This window comes from Dufourea novaeangliae, unplaced genomic scaffold (assembly GCF_001272555.1).
Source record: "Dufourea novaeangliae isolate 0120121106 unplaced genomic scaffold, ASM127255v1 scaffold21, whole genome shotgun sequence".
Taxonomy (NCBI): Eukaryota; Metazoa; Arthropoda; class Insecta; order Hymenoptera; family Halictidae; genus Dufourea; species Dufourea novaeangliae.
The window spans coordinates 942,076-958,470 of record NW_015373910.1 but is presented as its reverse complement, the minus strand read 5'-3'; the positions used below and the strand labels follow the sequence as shown (position 1 = coordinate 958,470).

Genomic DNA, 16,395 nt, shown 5'->3' with positions numbered 1-16,395 from the left:
ATAGTTGGTTTAAAAGTGTTATATAAATGAAACAATTGCGCAGGTAATTATTCTTTAGGATAAGCTAATGAACCGAACAGGTACAATGCAAATCATTTAGCGTTATCATTATACGATAAAAGAACGTTACAGAATCATCTCATACGCGGTCTGGTAATGACGAAGCGTCGATTGAATAGATCACGGAATGGGTAGTGGTAACGTAATGAGGAAGGGGATGAAGTGGCTTGTTTTAAGCTGGACACAGAGAAGGAAATTACATGCGGCCGTGTGTATTTACGCAGAGGTATTGAAAACATATTGTTTTCGGCGAAGCAAACGATAGTCATTCCGCAATACGTCGGAACATGCGGTCGCCAATGCGCAATTTCAGATCTGACCACGTACTGTGCTGCACCGCACCAGGCTATAGATCACTGAATAGGAGAGGACACTGAATATTTGGAACTGTTATCGAAATTAGTGCTTTCTCTGCTTCTCATCCTGCGCCATGGAAACTCGTTACAGATAATACTGCTGCTGTCGTTGTTGTCGGATAAATTAAATACCCTTACGAGGCGCAAGGTTTTCCGTCGTTTGGCTGACGATACTTTTCACCATAGGGTACAAGACCGAATTACTGACACTTTAAGAAATGACACTGACATTATTGCATAATTTTTGTATTAATTGACCACAAATATTAGTTTTTATTTGTATTTATTATTATTTAATATGTTTAATTGAAGACAAAATTTGTTCGAATTTTCTGAACGTCTACTTTAGTTTATAAATTCATTAGTTTCAAAAATATATCTCGAAAGCTATTACTGTCCCCAGTAAAACGTGTTCGATCGAATTATTGACATCCCAATTACTACCACCTAACCAAATACTGTCACGTCATGTATAAGGTGACCAGATATTTTCGGTTGCAATGCGGGAATGTCCAAAAAAAAGAAAGGTCACGCGTTTATTAAAGCGCCATTTTCTTAGTTTATTTAACTGCGTGTAATTAATCTCTTTATGTGTTTCGTAATATAAAATGTACAAACAAAAACATACTTCTCATAAATTAATTCAAAATAAATTCTTCTTTCGTAATAAAAACTAATTTCAATTAAATGAAAAATAACAGTCTCACTATTAAAAATAACTATTTACTACATTTTCATTACTTGAAATATTCTTATAAAGTTCTTCACAGGAATTGGAAAAATTGCACTTAATTTGTAGTATTGCTTTCAACGTTTCTACACTCAGCTGCGTTTTGCGAGGTCCAAATCTTGACCACTGAAAAAACTCTTCCCGTTGCACCATTGGTGCCTGGGAAGCATAATGCAAATTTAATTAATTTATTACAAACATTAACAGTAATATTGTGTCACTGCGAAAGTGTTAAAAGAGTTACATATCCAATCCGGGACACTTTCCGAGACAGTTTTCAAAGTTTAAAAACCATCTCAATAAGACTGTTCAGGCGTTGGATTAGAATTAGTATAAGTTTCACAGTGCAAGAGATTACGAACTCAAATTCTAAAGAAAAATTGACGATAGGAGAACCTGATACTATTGTAAAATTATCCAAAGGTACCTGTTCAATTTAGCAAATAACAGCAGAAATGCTAGTCTTATTTATTGAAAGGAAGTAACATTTCAATATCGAGAATATACTGTGACCAGGCACCTATGGATGGTAGATAGTGTACATATGTTCACCTGCCTCTTCTAACAAAAGTTCTTCTTGAGCAAAACCTGCAAACTTATTAAATAGTATAACCCAAAAATGGACAAAGTCACGTCCTTCGATTTTACGTAAAATATAACTTTCCACGTGCCCTTCCTCGGCCTTTGAACTTCCTCCCTTTGATCTAGATTTCCTCCTCTCGTTTCGAGGGAACGTGATATATTGACATTCTGCATATCCGGACTAAAAGATCAAGAAGGGCGGAAGGTCTTCGTGACCGGAGGGTCTAATGGTGAGACACAAGTGGAACGTAGTTTGGCGGAGGGTACAAAGCGATTTTTCACTTCGAACGACGGGAAAATCTCGGCTGATACGACGAATCCGTGAACATTTTCGAGAACTATTCGGCAGCCGTGGCTTTGCCAAATGTCGTGCAATAATGGAGTTATATTTGCGGAGCCAGTTGTACGGCGGGGTTACAAATCGACAATGGTGTCTCGGTTCAAGCAGCTATTTAATTCAAAATGATGTTCTCCGACTGCTTGGAATCCTCTACAAGGAATACGGGATTCGAACGATTCTTAAACGTTCCACGTGGAAATTTACTATATCGTGCGTTCACTTTTAAACGATTCATATGGAACATGTGTTAGGCCATTAATAGCGCACCTATTAAAAAATGTAGTGAAATTTATTTCTATCTAAATATTGTATAATTCATTTATTTGATACATTTTCTCACTGTAATAGAATAGAATATAATTTTTGTATTTTTTCTAGTGCGTGGATATTAAAATATACAGAATATGTAAATATTCAATTGTAAATATTCAATTTGTTATGTTCCAAAGATGGAAATGCATTTTAAGATATCTAGCAGATAGAATTTTGTGTCCTGGAAATAGGGTAAGTCCGGGAGAGACGGACCAGAATCGTATTTCTCAAACAATATATCAAAAACGCCACCAGTTAGTATTATTTTCTTCTAATGGAAGTTATTCAGCGCGTTTGTATAATCCTGGTATCGAAGTTTTATCAAACTTGGAAAAATATCAGCATTTTAATTTGTGGTAAGGGCAAGAATTTTCTTATCTAGACATAAAAAATAGAATCACTCTGTTGTTTGAGGAAATGTTTGCACCATCTACATAAACTAAGTTTCAATGACACGTAGGTCTAATTTCAAGCTCAAATAATGATCAAAACAACCACAATGTCGCAAGAACATGGTCCATCTATCCCATACGATTCGGGATAGATGGACCACGTATACTCGGTAGAGAAAGACCCGATCTATCTCAACCATACTGCCTTAGTGTAATCGACGTTATTTATATTTTAACTAAATACAATTACAATCACCCTTTTTAGCCTTTACAAAGAGATTTCTCATCTATCCAAGTTGGAAACGAAGATTTTTGGAGACGTGATTTCACCAGTACCTGCCCTTGAACTAATTATTAGTAATACTAATTCAGTAGTGATAATAATATGCATAACTTTCTTTCTTTAATAAAACAATTCTCTCGATGAAAATAATTATTAGAGATTAACTTAATGGAGGAATATAGCATTTATAATAGCGGTTTATCTCAGTCGTAGTAATTAAGTTTGACGGTTATTTTCACTTCTTCAGCATAGACAATGGAAGTTAAAACTACTTACGTCTCAAACATTTTCATCATAACCACCCTCTAACAGAGTCGCATCAAAACCGCTGGTTGTCACTTCGGTTTGTTCCCACGTCACTGTCAAACATCTACAAACTACAGTATCCAGAACTAAAACCAACTTAAGTTTCTCAGAACCATTCAACTAAAACCGACAATCATTCTAAACCAATTTTATCTATCCTGACACAAGATCAATTCTTCCACATTATTTTCAAACTACAAATAACAAAACACTATAAACATCTCAGTACTTCAAACATCATATTTTATATCGTGTTTGAAATCATTTCACTAGGAACGTAGTCGACTCGCAGGTAGACCAGTCCATTAAAGCCAACCAGTGAATTGCGATTCCTTACCGTCTTCTGTGTAAATTGCCCGTGCAACCGGCGTCACTCGTATCCACTTAAAATCCCGCTCCATTTACGAGACCGGATCTGTCTTTTTTTTTTTTCGGGCATCCGTCGATCGCTAAACCTCGGGATGATGCTGCGGCACAAAGAACCGAATTTCAAGCTACTGCATCGTCCCTTTTTCCATCCGTACCTATAACCTCGATCACGAACTCGCTACCCCTCCTCTTTCGATTTTCCGGCTTCCTGTGTACCACGAGCTGCTGGGACTGTCGAGGGAGGGCTGTGTAAAGGGTTTTCGAAGGCCGATGAACCGAAACTATTTACCTGGTCGAACTTGGCTCGCGCAAATACGAACGGCGGCCCTCTCCGGGACGCAGCCTGTAGATCCGTATACACGTGTGTATGGGAGACGAGCGATGGCTGTCGATCGTCGGCACGACGATAGCCCGTTGGCACGGGCAGCCAGAACGATATTTATGAAATGAAGTTTCCCTTTTTTCATTTTTTTTTTTGTTCGAGGATCGAACGGGAGAGAACGTATTGAATTCGCATCGGAGTTTATTGGAGCGGTCTCGTTCAATGGAGTCACCGTAAATAGTTAATTCGGTGGGGATATGTTGCGGTACTTGTTGGGCGGAATTTCGCGTACTAGACACGGTTAGAGGAGGTCAGATAACGGTGGTGATGGCGTTTGTCGAAGAGCGGACAGCTGGAAGCGTAATTTTTTCCCTCCTTTATGAGATATGCAAAGGTCACCCTTTTTCTTTTTTTATGGGATTAGCTTCGTTGGTATATTCTGTCGTTGTTGTGAACGTGTTTTCGACGTTTTTTCGTTGACAGTGTGATCAGATAGAGGACGATGGTCGTGTGGAATAATGGTTATTGTTTTCGGGATTATTGTTGCGATGAATACAGCTTGCCAATGAGTAGGAAGTATAAGTAGGAAGAATAGAGAGAATTGATGTTTTTTTATCGAATCGATGATAGTTTATTTATGCTTTCAATTAGTGTTTTACTGAATTTTCAATTGTTATCGTTACAGTTGTAACTATTTGTATATTTATACTATCAGTATAACGATTGTTAGACTGCTATTGCAAGAAAAATAAATTTCAAACATTTTGTAAATGTTGCCTTACTTGAAATTAGTGTGCATTGATTTGGTACTTAATGTACAATCTTATATTCGATTTAGTAAATTGTCAAAAGTTCATTTTCTTAGTGAATATCGGTACAAAGACATTGCTGTAATAATGAATTTATTAAAAGTGTACAAAATGAAAATCAGTTCTGTAATTCTTGTGCAATTTTTAGTATCGACAGTTTTCTTTTTAGTGAATAATTTGAGTCGCTTTTTTCAAAGTTAGTGTTTCTATATATGAAATGAAAAAAATAAATAAAAGATAAAAGTACGAATAATATAAATAATAAAAGAAGCAATAATTATACACGAATAAATAATATCAATAAGTTATATGAAATTAATTAATTATTATGATTTGAGTTAGTCACTTAGTTGCTTTACACAGAAATATTTATCTGAAACGGTTGCATATGTAATTGAAGATCAAAGGAGAAAAATATAAAATACGTCATATTTTCTCGTATTTGCAGGGAAGCAATTTTGAAGTTCAAAACGCTCTCAACCAGTCCCATATTACCGATACTGTGTTTTTATATCATGTTAGGTTTAAATATATATTTTTATCATCCTTTTGTACATTTCAAAAATATTGATTGTCTTAACATTAGTTATGCCCTCAATTTTTTACAAAACTTCGTGCACGTATCAGCTATTTCCCTCATTAATAATTATTTTTATATCCCTTTTTAATAATTGTCACTTTTTTGGTTACCCTCAAATTGTCATTTAATTTTTTGAATTGGATTTTCTCTATGAATGCGACGAACTCGGGTTTGGGTTAAGTCTGGGTTAGGATTATTCGTGACAAGGCGGAAAGGTTTTCAACTCCTCATAAATTTGTTTTGTTTTGCACAAAGCCGAGCATCTGTTTAGCTTCTGTTTACTCTGTTTTGATTGGTTCCAGAAGGGGATCCCATCAGTGGTGGGAATAACGCCGTCCTTCGTGTCGCTTTTATCGAGGAATCACTGTATTTTCCTGTTTAACTTGGACTGGTCATACCATTTCCTTGTACACCTATTTTTCAAAGTTCTATGCCCATAAATTTGACAAGTTATTCTTTTTTTCAACTATGTTATGTTAGAGTACCTACTTCTTTTTAGCCACCGGATGACGTAGAAAGCAGAAAATCAACCTAGTATTAGCCTACGGCCCTTAATTATAATACATACAAACCGCTTAAAGTCAGTAGGCTGGAAAACCGATTCTCTGAAATCTGAGGCTTTAACCCGTGATTACTAACGTGAATCATATTGACTCATCTAGCAATACAATATTTACAAGAGATTACCAGAAAATGTTAGTATTCTCTTATTAAATTATCGGAAGAACATACATTTCACTTCTCAGAGAAACAATTCCTCGCGTTATTAACAAAATTATTTCCGTAAATCGCTTGGAAATATTTCAAAACAGCTTAAAAGTTCCTCGAAACAACGAGCAAACCGTGTCGGACACACGAACTTCCGAATCGGTCATAGATCAATCCTCTGGTTCGTCAGTGATCGCGTTCCAGGCCAAGCGCCGCGTGTACCGTAGCACAACATTTAAACGTAAATCGATACTAATTCATCTCGCGGTTCGTCGCATAAATACCACCGTGCCCGAGCAGCAGCGTCGCGCACATACACATTATCATCCCTCCGCAGCTCCGGAGGCCCCCGATGGGAATTTAATTTTCGTCGTCAAAGGGCGACGCCGCTTACGCGAATTTAGCATGCGGCAGAAAGAAACGTGCGACCGGAGTGTGCACTGTGGTGTGAAACGTAGGGGTCAGAGGGGGTGGTGTGGCGAACAAGGACGGAAAAGGGAGTGTGGGGAAGGGGTTGGTGGTCGTATTGGTGGGTGTGGCAGGGCAGCAGAGCGAGTACGAGATGGTACAGAGAGGGTGGATTCAAAAAGAATGAAATAACGGATTGGGTTGCGGCCAACTGGCCGGCTTCCAACCAATCCTTAGTCGCCTGGATGCCGGAGTATATTATGTATACCATTCACCCGGCCTTATATCCCGTGCCCCCGGTGGAATCGTCCCGATTCCCCCCCCCCCCCCGCCACGACGTTGTCCTTAAAGAGACCTGGTCGCGGGAACACGTAATCGCGAATGAACGACTCGCGCCAGCTTACCGGTCACCGAATTGTCCACTTGGACTGTTCGCAATTATTTCTATAAACAGCACGGAGGCACAGTGGTCCGGCAACAAAATTTTAGCAGCTCGAATAGCCGAGAAGGAATTGATTTTATCTTCCAGAAAGACTCACTTCATCTTGTTATTAATCATGGAAGACTGGTTCCATGCATTGTTGTTCTCTGCAGATACTTACATATCAATCTCATAAGGAATGTTTGCGAGGTGATAAACGCCGATTTTTCTGTAACCTTGCTGAATTGTTTATGGGACAGATCTAAGAATTTTGCCGTACTTAGTTGGTGATACCTTTTGTGTTTAAGGGAGAAATCACTCTTTTGATCTGAAACATCCCTTTCACGTATTTGCTTGTAATTCGTGAACTATGACAGATGTAAAAAAAAACGTTCAGATGAATTTTATATTCCTTCTAGTTGTTCATATATTGATAGGAAAAAGGTTTCAAAAAAATTATTTCCAAAAATAAAATTTTCGAAAAAATTATTCTTTCAAAATTTCTTTCTACCGATATATGGACAATTGAAAAGGATACACAATTTTCGAAACTTCTTTTCAATGTCTTGTGTTGCATACGAGTTACAAGCGAATAAGTAAAAGGGACGTTGCAAGTAAGAATGGCGGTTCCTCCCTTAAGCCCAAGAAATAGCGCCAACCAAGTGCAGCAAAATACTTAGGTTGGTGCCATAAACAATTGAGCAATTTTACAGAGAAAAAAAAATTCTCTAAAAATTCAAATTATTATGAAGACGTTCAGCAGACCGTTCGTAAATCATGACGTCATCGAAGAGGATCCCTAAAATATAGAACAATTAATTCATCTATCTACTTCTATTTGAATAAAGTTTGTTATGAGTTGAGCTAAATAAGCGTATGACCTGCTAAATTTTTATTCTCGATCACTGTGGAGTTGGGTAGCTGCTGAGATTTATTCGAATGCGATGATATTATTAAGGGAATCGGGACGATTTTTCGGAGACTGTGACTCGGTTCTTCGGACGGGAATGATATCTGTGTACTTACCCGCGAGGAAAGTTTTCTCGTTTGACAGATTTCGCTTCGTTTCTCGGCGAACCGTGCCGGGATACGTACAGAATACCTGAACAATTAGATTTATGGACCGTCTGGTACGGAATGAGCTACGGTAACAGTTTTACTCAGTTTACGATCCTGTCCTCTATATGCGGCACGCTTGTTAACCCAGCTACCTCGGATAGGTCACTCGAAAAGTCGCTGTAATCGAAGACAATCAGGTAAATTGATATACGTGTGCGATGATTGGACCGTGTACAGTATTGGACGAATGAATTCAGTCATAGATGTTTCTCTTTTTGTTTGCTGTTACGTTGATGTTACAAGAAGGCGGTCCTGCGGCGTGTTTACGATTAGTCCGACGCTAGCTTTCAGAAAAGTTATAGAGGGTGAGTCAATAAGAACTACTATCTAAAATAACTCGTTACCTATTGATTGTATCAGAAAAAAATTTAATGAATTATCTAGCATTTTAAGGGACGCATCGGAGGGATACAGTTTCAGTTGTTTGTATCTCATTTTTTTAGATATCAAGGTATCTTTTTTTCAATACTACGTTGTTGCTCATGGAAGGACGAATTCAGCGACCTACATCATGATGGTATTAAAAAAAGATACACTATCCTTGAAAAAACTCAAGATCACCTTGATGTCTCAAAAAATAAAAGATATGAGAAATAAAATTGTTACCGTCTGATGCGTACCTTAAAATACTACATAGTACGTTAAAATGTTTTCTGATACAACCAATTTGTAATGAGTTATTGTAGATAGTATTTCTTACTGCCTCGTCCTGTATATTATAAGCTTAGACTTAACACTCATCCATTCCTTGTGACAATTTATTCATTCGGTTATTAATTATTTCTATTAGTTTACTGCAAAGTGAATGGCTATTTGAATATTTATAGTATAGAATACAAGATAGATTTTTTAATCGTAGAATTAAAAGAGAACCATAGTGAATATTATTTTGATGAATCTGTGCGACTACATGGAGTTACAACAATAAATGTTTCAATGGTGAGTGGTCGTTCATTTCCCACCAATTTAATTGTTAATGTTACGATATTGTTTGTCTTCCACGATAATTAATATAATAAATCGATACAGCAGAAATTAAATATATTAAAACCATTAACTTATATTTATTTTTAAAATGTGAGGATAGAATAAACAGTTCCTAAATAAAACTACAGTAAGTGTAGATATATGTATAATAAAAGTTCATGATACTAAATCTATGAAAAAAATTTATATATGTTCTATAATTCCATGGAAGTAATTAATTCTGCTTGGAATTGTTGCAAATACTTTATTATACAGTACGTACACATTATTGTATTACAGAAAAATTTGTTTTCATTCGGAGAATTATATCAGAGAAGAAGATCGTTTTATTGCCCAAGACGAAAAAAATATGTATTCGATTCCAAGAAGCGTGTTTCTAATAGTTATAATAAAACAATGTTCGGCTCATTTTCATGATTATAAATGAGTTACCGCGGTCTGAATCCAAAAAGATTACCAGCAAGCAATCTATCTTTTTCACTGACTTTCCGATAATTCGCAATTCGCTGTCACCGTAGCTAAATGAAGCAAGTTGAAATGGAGAAGGGAATCGAACGTGCAAGTTAGATGGTTCTCGATTGAATGCTCGACGTCCTTCCTAATGGCTGCTTCGGCTTAAAGGTTTAAATTGCCCTTGGGCGACCCAGCGAGCAAAATTTGCCAATGTTTGGATCACGGTTCTCCTTATAAGGGATCTGTTGAATTTCATGAACTCTGCAATAAACCTGGAAAATTATTTCGACGGAATGTTATTGAATACATTAGACTAACTCTTGAGATTAATATAATTAATATTATTCTTACATTTAGGTACGTGGAACTCGAATTTTTTTGTGAAAATTCAAAGCTAATTCATGTTACCGTGCGATCCTTCTTCAAAGGAATACAGGTATTTTTTGAAAATTCCTTACTGTTTGTTGCTACAGGTACAAGGTATATAAAGTTACATTAATACACTTTAGAGTAATCTGCAGATATTTGATATGCAGAAAAGGTTTGAAAAGATCGTGTTAGTGGTTAAATAAATACAAGATACTTTTATTTATATAAGTTTCAACAATATATTTCAATATAATTTTCCAAAAATTTGTTTATTGGACTAAAAATTTCTATTGAAAATACCTATATCAAAAAATTATTATTTGTCCACTCTTTTAGAGCAAACCCAGCAAACATCTTTGCATCGACAGAATATAGGATAAAATTGATGAATTTGGACCATTGCCTAGGTTGGACCAACACTGTAACTTGTTATGTGTAAACAATTTGGGCCTTATGATCAATATGTGTTGCTTATAGGTCATGAGTTAGTCGATGCAATCACCACTATCATACACACATCGTACATAATTTGACGTAAATTGCTTACGCATGACAGGTTACCGTAGTGTCCAACGTAGACGATGGTCCAAATTTGGCAACCTTCCCCTATGAACATTGAATAATAATAGAACTGATAGAAATGGAGAACAATGTGAGATCTTGTTAACAGTATAATTGGAATATACTTTCAAAAAGTACTAATATGTGAAAAATTACGAAACCGGAAGGGACATACATAAAGGATCATAGGAGAAGAAAGCTTCAAAGAAAATGCGTGTTGATGCATCAACGTCATTCTTTCTTGGCATCCCAATCCATCCACTTTGTGCGCCGCGCGAGACTGAAAAATTGAGTAGTAGCGTTACAGCGTCTAGTAGATGACAGAGTCCTTAATGGTAACATGACAAGTTGTTTATACAATTTAGTATATATAGTTTCTATGTAAATGGAAAGCAAATACATGTATTATTTCCGATACCTCTGATTTATCGTGCGGACACGTAGTGACAATAAATCAGGCGGCTGCTCGACAATTAGAATTTACAGTTTGAAAACAGAGACATGGGTGCAGCTAAATTTTTACACTTACAATCTAACAGTCGGGTAGTGAATGAAAAATTAATTACTATAGTAGTTCTTTACACATGATCATATTTTATTAAATACTATAGAAGTTCTTTACACATGATCATATTTAAACCATTTAGTCCTCCACTTCTTTACTATTAAAGAATACATCATTAATAGGACTGTGGATTTTATAGATTTGCGGTTTGTCGCTTGTATAAAATGCAGTATGGTAAATAATTTAATAATAGTTTAATTTAAAAAGTTTCATACCAGTTTATGTAAATTAATTCATTTAATTGTAAGTCTGTATTTGCATAAATGGACACAGAGTACATACCTGCACTGAATTAAAATGTGCCGAAAATTGGTTTACGGAATATATTCCATTACTTTAATCTGAACGGTTGCAACATTAGGTAATCTCATAAAAGAAACTGAAATTAAGATTTTTCTAAATTTATTAACGCATATTTTCCATTAATATATCTCGCAAGACCAAATATATATTAACGAAGTAATAAATACTCTGTATACATTGCAGGATATTTATTATAAACAAAGGCAATCCTTATTCTTTGAAAACACAAAAATTTTAAATACAGCAGCATTCGCTGGTTCTCTTATTCTATAAAAAGTGAATTAGAGCAGAGGACAACACTAAAATATTTAAAAACAGAATGTTACATTCAGTGCATTCTAAATTGGTTTAAACGCAATAAATCGATTTTAGCGCGAAACAGCTTGGCAACAGGACGCAGTTGAATTCAATGTTTCAATTTTCAGAGACACCTGTACCGAGAATAAAAGGTCGTTAAGGACTACGAAGAATAAAAATAGATTACCCCTGAAGCAAAGAGCATTACCGTTTATAAAGCTTCAGATGAAAATTTGAATAGAAATTGCTTGTACTAAATTACTATTCTATAAGGGAATGATAATATCCTTCATTTTTATCCTCAGTAAATCGTTAGATTTAATATAATACAGGAAATAAAACTCATTACAGAAAATGTTAGTCTCCATTTACAGTTACAAACAGTTACATAAAATGTACAGATACATGATCTTCAATGATATAAATAGTCCATCGAGCCATAAACACTCGCTAAGTATCAATTTCAACAACCGAATAACTCCCAAGTGTCGAAAACTATAGAACCATTTATCGCCTGTGTAAAGGATCATAAATTTTCATTTCCAATCAGCAACGAAAAGCAAAATCGATCTCGGCAATCTCATTCCAAATATATTCGTTTTACAATTGCTAACAGTATTCGTTCCTGCGATAAATAAATACGATATCGATCTTAAATGTACATGAACTTGTGTTGTATCGACTATGTTTTTTCTTTCAATCGATTTTCACATCATTATTGAACTTGATACCATAAAAAATGTGGTTTGTAATCCCGTAAATTTTTGTAACCGGTCGGCATTAAAGGGTTAATAAAAGGCTCGAACGGTGATCAAACGTATTTTTAAACCGAATTCAAACGCGTTAAACGTTAACGGTTGTTCGTTACAGCGCGGATGAAGGGTTCGATGGCACTTATCCGACGAACGTCGTCGTCAAGAACAATGGGACCTGCTTATACGTACCGCCTGGTATCTTCAAGAGCACTTGCAAGATAGACATTACCTGGTTCCCCTTTGACGATCAGCGCTGCGAAATGAAATTCGGCTCGTGGACGTACGATGGTTTTCAGGTGAGTGATTAGTTCCTTTAAACTTTACACGGACTTCTCATTCAGGATACATACTTTGTAATCATGACAATCTTAAATCGTTATGACTATGTAGACAGCGGATGCGCATACAAATTCATTTTTCACGAATCAATTTAACGCTAGAATGATCGAAACAGTCAATATGATAGGTTCGTAAACTCTCCTGTTAATTATTACGTTCGAATTATTACGTTGTAACAGTATATTTTACGTGATTTTTTTGTTTAAACAATTTAATTAATTTATAGATCTGTATAGTTTCGAAATACTGTCGTTTTTATCGATTTGATGGAACTAGTATACTAGTCGGTAGTTTCAGTGTTAAAAGGGGAGTAAAAATAAAATGGACGATAGATTTACTTATTATATATTTCATTGGGTTAGACATAGAATATAAATATTATTGATCGGCATTGACATTTTTAGTTTATAGTACATATTTGTATTATATCATATACAGGATAGATCCAGACGACCCATATGATATATATTCTCTTAGAAAAGAAGTCTTCATGTAAAATAAACTTCAATCCACTATGAATGTGAATTTTCAAGCTTTGAGAAACATCAGAATTAACTTTCAATTGGATTAATTTTCACAGTAGGATCGGAAAATGAATTTCTACCGCTTAAGCATGGAAATTCCACTAGAATAAAGTATAATGCTACTACCAGGGAATAAAGTTACAGCTAATGAAGGAAAACGTAGTTGACAATGAATAATAAATGGTTCATTTGGCTTAAACTATCAGTTAATGTAAAACTGGAGTAAAGAAAATATTTACAAATTTGGGCGTTCTTAATAGTTTGCACCTGTTTGCGAAGTTTGTTATGTCAATGTTAATAAGCAATATATTATATTTTCGTTGAAAAATGATAATAATATCTAGACCACAACTTTTTTGCATGTACAAGGTGTGCTAATATAAATTGTACAATAAAGTAAGTTAAAACTTTTTACCTTTAATCAGTTATTCCTACACAATGCAACAACCCTCTCGGAACTTCATATTCCATTTTCAACTCGGTTTTTCTTTTTTTCAAGCAACTCTAACTTCTTTTGGCGCGCTTGTGTTCCGCCGGTTGCAATCGAATGTAGCAATCGAAAGTTGAAGTTTGAAGTCCTGTTAAATTGTGAATTAAATTTATAATTATTACAAATTTGCGGGAGCCGCTTTAAACGCGTATTCTTAAACGGCTGAAGATTCGAGAGATGAAATAAAGAAGAATCGATTTTCTTAAATTTGTTAAATTTTTAGACCGGAAATTCCTCTTGAGCCGATATTTATGTAAGAAGTTGAAAATTCCTGACCCCGCCTACATTCGTCGCTGGCGAATATTTTGAATAATTAAAATTGAGAATGCAAATTATACGACGCGACGGAATTCGAGAATGCTTGGAGGTTCATTAGGAACGACAATAAGCGTGGCGAAGTAGTAGTGCGCGAAGACAGGAAAGAGGAGACCGAGCGAAACGGGGAAAGTGAAACGTGGGGACTGTTCCCTCGCTCGGAGTCGATTCGGTAAATAACGAACGAGATGCAAAATAGTCTTCCACGTTCGATCATTCCCCCTTGCATTTGCATCCTTTTGCGTCCAGCAATTAATGTCACCGTTTCAATGGCGCACCGCGCGTTCTTCCACTTCGCACGGAAGTCGATCAGAGGGAAATCTAAATGAAAGGAGGCGTTTTCTAAATATTCTGTTTAATTTAAAATGACACACGGAATATTCTTGCAAGTTATATCGTGAGCTATGCTTCTGAGGAAATAGGGAAAATTAATTATCATCGATATCAAATTGAAATATGACGGTAGGGACAGATGAAAGTACCTTCGTAACTTACACGAATATACTGGTTCTTTAACATTGTCCTCAAATATGATTTTTTGAAAAAAATTCGGCCCATATAGGGTTAATAATTTCTTACGTTACGATGGGCACCGTTTGTATACACTGCAATTTCGGATCAACACGATTAGCGCCACCTACAATACAAGAATATTGAAACAAAACTTTTCTTTACCTACCCGAATGTATAATAAATAAAGGCCAGAAAGTTCTTTTACCATATCTTCTTTGCTTCCATTAAAATAAAAATCCCTAAGTTTCGCTTTTCCGTCCGGGGAAAAGGACCTTAATGTTTCTTGAAAGACACCTCGTGTCCCAATTCCTCCATCAACACAGGGAGGAAAACAATTATGCCAGATATCCTCTAACCGATCGCAATAAATTGTCAACAGTTGGACCTGCAGTTGCAAGACGAGTCCGGAGGTGACATCAGCAGTTTCATCACGAACGGCGAGTGGGATCTGTTAGGTGAGTTTTTACAGCCCTTATCTGACACAGCCGAGTAGTTTCCTCGCCGTGGAAGCAATTCCTTGGCGATTAGCAATTCTAAAATCATCCCCCCAACCCTTCTGAACGCTTGCTTCCCTTGACACAAAGGACCCGCGATCAATCGTTTCGTCGCGCGACAGCAGCTGCACCTTACGGCCGATCTCCATCTAATCCAGATTTTCGTCCCGGCTACACATGGCAGTAACGTTTTCTGGTTTGACGGTGGGGTGGTGGGGCGGTTTGAAAATTAATTAGAACTTCGTGTTCCGATACGAAATCACTCTAATTATTTCGATCGTGGCCAGGCCACCACCTTTACGCACGTAATAACGACGCCCGTTTGCTTTCGAAACGCGAAATCAATTAACTGACTTGTTCATTTGCTGACGGTTCATTTTGCAACTGGAAGGCGGTCCGAACGACACCGTCGGCGGGCACGTTTTCGAGGTTTACTTTATTAATTGCGGTTAAATAACGGGGATCGGTGGGTAGCGATTTATTGATTTATGGAACTCTTGCGGACTTTATAATTAATAGATTTTAATGAACGCGTAATTGTAAACGTGTGTTTCTCAATTTTTTAGAGTGATCGAGACTGGTAGATTTTTTCGTTTTGTAATATTGAAAATAGAGCAAAAAATTGTGAATAGTAACAACTTATTTAATTAATAATCCAATCTCCTGTATTATATAATAATTAACCGCTATTATTATTTCCTACATAAAAAAATCTGTCAAAGAGATTGCTGAAAAACGTCGTGAGTTTTATGTATCATAAAACAATAAATAAATAGAGTAGAGATTATACCTTATTTTATTGTATGAAAGTCGTAAATAGTGATACTTAATTGTGTCAAACGTTTAATATACGTACCTCTGTTTGACTTTCGTTGGTTAGAAAAAGACTGCTATATTAAACTGGCTGGAAGTGTAAAAGCAATTACAAACGTTAAAATTTATTGTGTCTGTCGATAAGTGGAAAGTGTGAAAAAAACAGATCACTTTAACTTTAATATGTGTTTTTACATCAGCATTCACGACAGCCACAATTTTTATTAATCAGACGGCGTTTCGGCTTAATACACACCACGGACCGTAAAGTGTTAATAATCTATCATTAGCGCAGTTCCGTGCTGAATTATTTGCTCTCATACTGCGACATATCTCGCCATGTTTGCGCTGAATCGGCGACTTCCAATGCAAGCGAACGGATGCGATTACTTTTCCGCGAACTGTGAATGCTGCGGCTGCTCATTATTTCTCCCGAAATTGTCAACAGAAAGAGACATTTAGTTTACATTTCTCAATGGAAAATGTACTAAGTAAACTCGAGAATAACTGTCCTGTTACC

General features: G+C 36.1%; 1 protein-coding gene across 1 annotated transcript in view; it reads left to right on the top strand.

The window, feature by feature from the left end:
* The window catches only part of LOC107193958 (neuronal acetylcholine receptor subunit alpha-7-like), a 246,598-nt gene that overhangs the window by 213,674 nt on the left and 16,529 nt on the right, over nt 1–16,395 (top strand). Inside the window, exons 5-6 of the mRNA XM_015583497.1 lie at nt 12,503–12,683; nt 14,948–15,023. Of these exons, the coding sequence (XP_015438983.1) occupies nt 12,503–12,683; nt 14,948–15,023 (257 nt within the window). The remainder of the gene's footprint in view (nt 1–12,502; nt 12,684–14,947; nt 15,024–16,395) is intronic.